The sequence below is a fragment of the Eulemur rufifrons genome, chromosome 8, assembly GCF_041146395.1.
Source record: "Eulemur rufifrons isolate Redbay chromosome 8, OSU_ERuf_1, whole genome shotgun sequence".
NCBI lineage: Eukaryota > Metazoa > Chordata > Mammalia > Primates > Lemuridae > Eulemur > Eulemur rufifrons.
This window is the reverse complement of record NC_090990.1, coordinates 102,687,343-102,697,004: the sequence shown is the minus strand read 5'-3', so window position 1 is coordinate 102,697,004 and position 9,662 is coordinate 102,687,343. Positions and strand designations below refer to the sequence as shown.

Below are 9,662 nucleotides of genomic sequence, written 5' to 3'. Positions count from 1 at the left end.
ACATCTGCCAAGCCCAGAGACTGGGATTGGCATTTGTGATTCCAGTTCATCTGTTTACAACAAGAAACATGGCTGTTGAAAGTACTAGTCACTCATAACCCTCTTCCTCTTGCTGAAATCTCTCTAGAAACATGGATCCTGACAATGGGGTCTTCTAAAGGCACAAGTGGGCTCCATATTTGCATGGCCAGAATCTTCTGTTGAGGTTAGAGGTGGGAATCAAAAGGGCCACTCTCTATGGCTTCCTTCCACCCCTTTTGGGTAGTGATTCACACACCCTGGTGCTCTTTCATCTCTGTGAGGTGTGAGCTGATGCTGAGTTGAACCTAGGTTTAGTCCTAGCTCTGACTATTTCTAAGTGCATAACTGTTGAAAACTCCATTTTCATATTTGCTATGAGCATGATTATAACTATGTTTCATAGTCACAGGTCTGTGTAGGGATTATATCACCCCATATATATGAAAAGATCAAGTTACTGGATTCTTTTAACAAATAATTATTGAACACCAGGCACTACTTTAGGCAGGGAAAGAGCAGGAACAAAACAGGCACATGTAATATTGATGAATTTTACTAAATTCCTCTCCACTGGGACTGTGCCATTTTGCATTCCCGCCGGAAAGTGTGAAAGTGCCTGCTTCCCCACAACCTCATCAACCACATCTATTCTCAAACTTTTAGATTTTTGCCTAGCTAATGGTGAGAAATGGTATCTTGGTATGGTTTTAGTTTGTGTTTCTAGTATCATAAACAAGCTTTAGAATCTTTTCATACATTTAAGCTTCGTTTTTCTTCTGTGAACTGTTGATATATTTTGCCCATTGTTATTTCTTATTTTGTGTTTGTACTTTCTCACTCCCACCTTTTTCACCTTTTTAAAAATTAGGCTGGTTTGTGGTTTCCTACTTCACTAATTTTTTAAAAAAACAAGTCATTTATTTACTTATTTATTGACTTTTTAAAATTTTAGTTAATTTCTCCTTATACTTTCATTGATTTTTCCTTTTACTTTTTTGTTTGCTTCATAGATATTTTTCTAGCTTTTCAATTTGTGCATTTATTTCAATTTTTATTAACTTGTAGTTAAGACTATGAATTTTTCATGGAATATTCTGTTTCTCTAGATCCTTTTATGTCTACTTGTCATAAAGTTTACTTATCATCATTTTCTAAAAGTTCTGCAATTTTGTTTTCTATTCATCACCTTTTATCCAAGATTAGTTTAATACTGTGTATGTATGTGTGTGTGCTGGTAATTTCCAACAACAACAACATAGATTTGCCAAAATTCATCAATATTTCATGTGCCTGTAAGAATGCTATTTGTATTATTTCTATTTTTCATAATGCACTGGTTTTCTTTGTGATCTGATATTGAATATTCCATATGTAAAAGATGTAGTTTTATTATTAGGTTAATAAATTGTTGGGTTATATGTATAAAAAAGTTCTTTATATCTTGTTGATTGTGCTGTTTCTTCTCTACACTGTCTTGAACTGAGAGAGGTGATTTAAGTGTCCTATTATTATTACTATGTCGTTTTCTTTAAGTTTGTCCTTGTGTCTCCTATAGTTTCTGCTTTATAAGAGTTGTGCTAGCTACAGTATTGAATGTATAGATATTAAAAACTGCCATATGTTTATTGTGAAATTTCAGCCTTTGGTATTTTTAAGTGTTCTTCTTCATCTTATTTAATGCTTTTTGACCTGATCTGGGATCAAGAGCATGACCCCTGCTTTTCAAATTTTGTTTTAATCTGCATTTCCCTGATATATATTAATTCAACTACCTGCTTTAAATTTTTTTTCTGATTATCTTTGGTATGGATGTCTCTTGTAAAGAGCAGAGACCTTACAGAGCTAATATGAAAGCTTGTTCTTTTTATAGTGAGTTAAGTCCTTCACATTGTTATTATAAAATATGTTGACCTCAGTCTACATACTCTTTTATGCCCATTTATGCAAATATATATCTTACATATAAATAACATTCACTCTATTTTCTGTTTTATTTGCTGCTTTTTCTGGAATGTCTTTTGGTGTTGAAAGAAGTTTGTATTTTTATTCTAATGTTACCTTTATGGTACATCTTTATGTCATATGTATCCTGTATCTTCCCTCATCTTTAATATGTTCTATTCATTCCCTACTCTAAGTAATAATGAAATTTGGGGGGAATTTTTTTTACCCTACCCTCCTTCCTTCCTCAGTATCTAATTTGAACTGATATCCTTTTACTCTCAGTTTGTCCATATAAGCATATACTTGTATAAGACAATCAACAGACTTAAACCTTAGGCGTGATACAATCAGAATTCTAGAAGAAAATGTAGGAAAGACTCTTACAGACATTGGCCTAGGCAAAGAATTTATGAAGAAGACCCCCAAGGCAATCACAGCAGCAACAAAAATAAATGAATGGGACATGATTAAATTAAAAAGCTTCTGCACAGCCAAAGAAACAGTCACGAGAATAAACAGACCACCTACAGAATGGGAAAAAATTTTTGCATACTACACATCAGATAAAGGACTGATAACAAGAATCTATTTAGAACTCAGGAAAATCAGCAAGAAAAAATCAAGCAACCCTATCAAAAAATGGGCAAATGACATGAATAGAAACTTCTCGAAAGAAGATATAAGAATGGCTAACAAACATATGAAAAAATGCTCAACATCCCTAATCATCAGAGAAATGCAAATCAAAACCACAATGAGATATCACTTAACCCCAGTGAGAATGGCCTTTATCAAAAAAACCCAAAACAACACATGTTGGCGTGGGTGTGGAGAGACAGGAACACTCATACACTGCTGGTGGGACTGCAAACTAGTGCAACCCCTGTGGAAAGCATTATGGAGGTATCTTAAACAGATTCAAGTAGACCTGCCATTTGACCCAGCAATCCCATTACTGGGCATATACCCAAAGGAAAAAAGGTCATTCTTTAACAAAGACATATGTACCCGAATGTTTATAGCAGCACAATTCACAATAGCAAAAATGTGGAAACAACCCAAATGCCCATCAATACATGATTGGATTAGTAAGCTATGGTATATGTATACCATGGAATATTACTCAGCTATAAGGAATGATGAAGATACAACATCTCTATGGTTCTCCTGGAGAGAGTTGGAACCCATTATATTAAGTGAAGTATCCCAAGAATGGAAAAACAAGCATCACATGTACTCACCAGAAAATTGGTTTCCCTGATCATCACCTAAATACAAATCTGGGAATGACACCAATTGGATATCAGACTGAGGTGGGGGGTGGGGGAGGGGATGGGGGTATGCCTACACAATGAGTGCATTGCGCACCGTTTGGGGAGTGGTAACACTTGAAGATGCTGACTCGGGAAGGGGGGGTGGGGAAGGGAGGGATATATACCTACATGATGGGTGCAATGCGCACGACCTGGGGAACAGACACGCCTGGAGCTCTGACTTGGGGGGAAAGGCGGTACAGGAGCAACGTATGTAACCTGCAATTCTGTATCCCCCATAACAAGATGAAATAAAAAAAAAAAAAAGACAATCAGTTAACTTACTCTACATTCCATATGCTTTTCCCCTCTCCCTTCATTTTTTTTTTGTTAGCTTAATTGCATATTTTCAGAGCATATAATGTTAAATGCTACTCTGTCACATTTATCTACACTATTTAGTCTTAGTTCTACAGTTAAAGATATTTAAATGTACATCATCAGATTATATGCCAAGTTGTTCTATGTGTGTATGTTGGGGGTGGGACTGGAGGCTTATTCTCTAGTAGATTCCCCAGGAAAGGCTTATGGGAATAATATTTCCTGAGTCTTTGGAAGTTCTTTGCTGTTTTTCTTTGGCCTTTATACTTAAAGGCCAGCTTGGATGTATACAAAATTAATTTGTCCTCAGAAGGATAAGGTTACCTTTCACACATGCTTACCTCTTACTGCTCTGGCTCCAGCTCTGGGTTTTTGTAGTGTGTATTAGTTTTCTATTGCTGCTGTAACAGATTACCATAAACTTAGTGGCTTAAAACAATAAAAAGTTTATTCTTTTATTACCAGCCCTGGAGGTCACTGGTCTAAAGTCAAGGCGATGGAAGGGCTACATTCCTTCTGGAGGTTTTGGGGGGAAATTCCTTGCCTTTTCCAGATGCTAGAGTCTGCCCACATTCCTTTGGCTTGTAGCACATGACTACAACTGCTGGTTCCGTCATCACATCTTTTACTGACTTGGACCTTCTTACCTCAACTCTTATAATGACCCTTGTGATTATACTGGGCTCACCCAGGTAATCCAGAATAACCTCTCCTCTCAAAATCCTTAACTTAATCAAATCTGCAAAGTTCCTTTTGCCATGTAAGGTAACATATTCTCAGGTTCCCGGGATTAGGACATGGACATCTTTGGAAGCTGTTATTCAGTCTATCATATTTTGTTTTTTCTTGGAGATTTCCCTTATTTCCTGTAAACGAACAATGCAGTGAAAAATATGCTTTATGCAGGATCGAGTTATTTTGCTGTGGGAGGTCTTTCACAGTTTCTAGCCTTCCATATTGCCAAAAGCACAAGTCTCCCTAAGAAATTTCTAAAAACTACTCCCCTGGTGATTCTTATAATAAGCCAGAATTGATAGTTTCTACTTCATAACTTGTTCATCTCTAGTGGATGGGGACGGGGGGAGGGGAAGCGAGTGGGCTCCGGGTCCTGGCTCCGTGCCTGGTAATACATGCCTTCTCCCTTTCCCCTACACAGCCCCTGGGGCCTCATTCCATCCGTCAGTACCTTAAGTTAGTTTTCCTCTGTAACCTTACAAGTGAAGAGGTTTGACACTGTAGAATTAGAAGTAGTGAAAAACCAGGAATAATTTTTCCTATCTAAATCCTAGTTGTCTTTAAGGGCCTTTGTAAGAAAGCAACTTTTGGAGGAAACCTTTCCTCATCCATCTCTGCCAAGTATTAAGTATGATATACCCTCTCTATGACTCTTTCTAACTTTTGGAATCTTGCATAGTATTTTCCCAACTAGATGCTCTTCAAGGGTAGGGGCTATGTCCAGTTCATCATCATCATAACCCCATAGCCCTTAGCCCATCAGGTCAATAGAAGGTGATTGAATGAAACACAGGGGTCAGGTGCTTGAGAAGGTTTTATTAAAGGTAGATGGAGCAATAGATGTGGCAGAGATAAAAGTGTCCTGAAAACCTCCCGCAAGCTGAGGAGAATTTAGCACAATGGGAGGACTTGCTCCGATGTCTTCCTGCTTCTAAGAGGGTCTGCACAGCAAAGCAGGTAAAAGAGGAGTTTAGGATAGAAAGTACCTTGCAGAAATGATCTCATTGAGAAAGACCTAAAAGGGAAGCGCCATGATTAAGAGCTGATATCCAGGGACATACCAACTGGATTGGCCAGGGCAGGACAAGTCAACCTCTCTCCAGCTGTCTTCTTTTGGTATTGGGCATTGGTGTCAGAGGGAGTCATGGCTTGCTGCTCCTGAAGTAGGAATACAGCCTTGTAGCTGCGCTGCCTCGCTTGCCTTCTGGCTGGGCTGCACCCTGGCCCTGTGCTGAAGGAACATCAGTGTGCGGGCTGCTCTGGTCCTGCCTTTGGATCACCACCTCCCTTGTGGGGTCATCAACCCACTCCTGGCCAACCACTGCGGGCTCTCTCTCTTCCTGCCCTCCTGTCACACTGCACCTTGGGTGAGTGGTGCTCCAGTCCTGTCTTCCTTCCACGGTGCTTGCCCCAGTCTGGGCCTGTCCTCCCAGCACTGTCTCTCCTGCCTCATAGTTGCTCACCTGTGTCCCTCTTTCACCACTGCCTGACTGCGTCTGGGTCTGTCCCTGTTCTCTGGCCCCTACATGGCTTATATTCTGGTGTCTGTTCTGCTCCGCAATCTGGATTTGTGACCCTGCCTGTGTCTGGACACGTCCCCCTGTCACTCCCTGGCTGATCTGGCTCCTGTCTTGACCTTGGGTCTCAGTCCCTCTGTTCTGGCCTTGGGTGGACTGCTGTGTCTGGGTGCTGGTGCTTCCTTTCTGATGGCTCCTGTCCTGCTCCACAGTCTGGGTGTGTGACCCTGCCTGTGTCTGGACACGTCCCCCTGTCACTCCCTGGCTGATCTGGCTCCTGTCTTGACCTTGGGTCTCAGTCCCTCTGTTCTGGCCTTGGGTGGACTGCTGTGTCTGGATGTTGGTGCTTCCTTTCTGATGGCTCCTGTCCTGCTCCACAGTCTGGATGTGTGACCCTGCCTGTGTCTGGACACGTCCCCCTGTCACTCCCTGGCTGATCTGGCTCCTGTCTTGACCTTGGGTCTCAGTCCCTCTGTTCTGGCCTTGGGTGGACTGCTGTGTCTGGATGTTGGTGCTTCCTTTCTGATGGCTCCTGTCCTGCTCCACAGTCTGGGTGTGTGACCCTCCCTGTGTCTGGACATGTCCCCCTGTCACTCCCTGGCTGATCTGGCTCCTGTCTTGACCTTGGGTCTCAGTCTCTCTGTTCTGGCCTTGGGTGGACTGCTGTGTCTGGATGTTGGTGCTTCCTTTCTGATGGCTCCTGTCCTGCTCCACGGTCTGGGTGTGTGACCCTCCCTGTGTCTGGACATGTCCCCCTGTCACTCCCTGGCTGATCTGGCTCCTGTCTTGACCTTGGGTCTCAGTCCCTCTGTTCTGGCCTTGGGTGGACTGCTGTGTCTGGATGTTGGTGCTTCCTTTCTGATGGCTCCTGTCCTGCTCCACGGTCTGGGTGTGTGACCCTCCCTGTGTCTGGACATGTCCCCCTGTCACTCCCTGGCTGATCTGGCTCCTGTCTTGACCTTGGGTCTCAGTCTCTCTGTTCTGGCCTTGGGTGGACTGTTGTGTCTGGGTGTTGGTGCTTCCTTTCTGATGGCTCCTGTCCTGCTCCACGGTCTGGGTGGTACCTGCCTGGGTCTGAGTTCCAGCTCCAGTCACGATCTCACCTGTCTGGTGTGCTCTGTCCTGCTCCCTTGTCTGTGACTGTCTCTCTGACCTCGTCTCTCTGGTCTGATGACTCTTGCTTTCTGCTACTCTCTGCGTCTGCCCCACATGCCCAGGAGCTTGTGTCTGCTGGCTTGTTCTCTCCTGTCTCTGGGACTCAGCTTGCCTGTCATAGCTACTGACCCACGCAGAGCCGATGTCCTGGCCCTGGGTCTGAGTCGCAGTCCTGCCCTGCCCTCCAGATGCCTGCTCGCTCTGCCCATGGCCATTCCCCTCGTGATGCTGCCCTTTCCCGGAACTTCCCACTTCAGTGTCAGCTGTCTGTCTTCCCCTGGGCTCTTGTGAGGCTCCAGGCTGGAGGCTTCCAGATGCTTGAGAGCCACAAGCTCCCTCAGGACTCTTGCTCAGGGTCTTGAAACATGCCTGGGCGACTTTAAACGTCAAGACCAGGAATTCCTTGAAATCCACAGTCCCTGTGCCATCTTCATCCAGCAGGCGGAGGACTTCATCCACCGTTGCCGGGTCGTGGGGTCTCTGGGGAGAAGATGAGGCTGAGTCAGTGTCCCTCCCCTGAGGAGGGCACGGTTAGGCCAATTCCAGGCTTGCCATCCACCAGACCCCACCGCACTCCACACACACAGCGCTGTAGCAGCACTGACACTTGGCTGCCTTTGTTTATTTATTGACTTATTTTAGTCCTGTCTTTCTCCCCCAAGGGTAGGAAGCATCTTTTGTTTTGTATCCTCTATGTCTGGTACAGTTTCTGGCCAGATTTTTTGAAGAATGAATAAATGACTGAGCTCACAATGCAACTGTCTGGGCTCTAGGGTTGATTCTTTGATCTGTTCTTGCCCTCTTGCCCCCAGCATTGAGGCCGTGTTCTCTTCAGCAAGCCCAGCTGAAGAGAAGCACAGTGGGAGGCCCAGTGGGAATTTTGTGAGCTCTTCAATGAGGCTCAGATGTTTTCCCAAGATAGAGTGGGTGGGGTGCAGTGGGACAGGAGGGCTGCCCTGAGCATGCAGATGCAGCATCCTGCTGTGCCCACTCATCCTTGTCCCCAAGGCCTTCACCAGCCTGGTAGTTTTCCATGCAAACCAAAGGCAGGAAAGTGCATCAAGGCCCTGGTTCTGCTTTGCCAGGAGTGGGTGGGGTGGGGCTCCCTGAGTCTCCCCGGCTGTTAACAACCTCATTTCTGATGTGATTGGTTAGCAAATGTTGCTTTGTGCAAGGCACAGAGCCATGCTCCTAATGAATGCTTGCTTATTAATGGATGATCAAATTTCAGATAGACATGGGAAATGTTTACTGTATCAAATTTAAGCAGCAGCAGAAAGCAGCAATTATTTTCATTTCTAGAACATTCCAAGGCTCTGCTCCTCCCTGAGCTGTGCCTTTAGAGTCCTTTCACCTTGCCTTCAAATTAGAGTTCATTAAAACCAAGGTATTTTCTCTAAGGGTCAGGGTCTGTCAATTCCTGATCGTCTCTTGTTCTTTCCCTCTCTCTTTTTCGGCCTGAACAGCTGCCAGCTGTAGCAGCAGGCCTGGATTCCAAGCCTCATTCTCGAATTCCCCAGGGAAAGCCTCTGCAGCCACACATGCCGTCACTCTCCCAGCACGTCCCTCCCCACCTGGCTCAACGCATCTTACCACGATCACATCGGCAAACTCGTGCTCCAAGAGATTTTTCAGCTCCCCTCGGTTGAGCACGGCACAGTCGCCCTCTGTCCTGGAGTAGCGTTCAAAGGCCTCGATGATCCCGTTAATGTTTCGCAGTAACTGAGGCATCTTTGAAGTCAAGCTGGAAAAGATGTAAAGCCCCCTTGGGGGCCCTATAATCAATCTCAGCTCTTTCCTCCTGAGCACTTTGGCTTCTAGGTCTTTCCTTGCACATTCAGCTCTGCTTTTGGTCTGTCTTCCTTTGTCCTTTCCTACGTGTTGTATTTTACGCATCAGAGGAGGAGCACTCAGTGATGAGAGGCAGGATCCTGAGCTGGGATTTAAATGCTGGCCACACCACCCACCCGTCATGTGAGCTAGGCCAAGTTTATTCCATGCCTGAGTTTACTTATTGTGCCTCAGTTCACTCATTATGAATGAAAGTGATATTAATACTTTATAGGACTATTGTGAATATTTAAAGAGATAACTTATCAAAAGCCCTTGGCAGATGCCTGGCTTATACTCGGGGCTAGCTATTAAATATCATTATTATGCTATTATACACATATGCATACATATAATTTGTGTACATCTATATACACTCTACTGCTCACAAAGCACTTTCCTGTGCATCAGCCCTTGTAATCCTTATTGTCTTCACTTTTTTATAAGTGGAGGAAACAGGTTCAGAGAAGTTAAGTCACACGGCTTTGAAGGGACCAAGAAATCCTAGAACCTATGTCTCCTTAACTCAAACGCTATGGACTTTCTAGAATGTACCTTGTGGACAGGGTTCATTTGCCTGTCACAGGGTGTTAGGGTCCATCCCACTAGGAACTCCAATAGGCAGTCAGAATACATGTGAGTCAACCCCTGTCTTGGGTGGAGCCAAGCAGGAATTCCAGCGGCCCAACTCTGTCCTTTCTTGTTTCCTTTGAAAAGATGTTCAGAAGTAGGCTGGGCTACCCCCTGTTGGGAATGCTGAGGAGGGGGGCCTTCCAATTCTGACAGTCCAAGTTTCCTTGCATGTGACTTCTGTTCTCAGCCCTGG

The 9,662-nt window shown here is 44.3% G+C and overlaps 1 protein-coding gene across 1 annotated transcript; it reads right to left on the bottom strand.

Annotated features, from left to right (window-relative positions):
• Positions 1–5,476: 5,476 nt before the first annotated feature.
• CRNN (cornulin) lies at positions 5,477–8,737 on the bottom strand. The gene is made up of 3 exons (XM_069478751.1): positions 8,600–8,737; positions 6,734–7,486; positions 5,477–6,082 (listed from the first exon to the last, which is right to left on the bottom strand). The coding sequence occupies exons 1-3, from the start codon at positions 8,735–8,737 to the stop codon at positions 5,477–5,479; spliced, it is 1,497 nt and encodes a 498-aa protein (XP_069334852.1).
• Between the last annotated feature and the right edge of the window lie 925 nt (positions 8,738–9,662).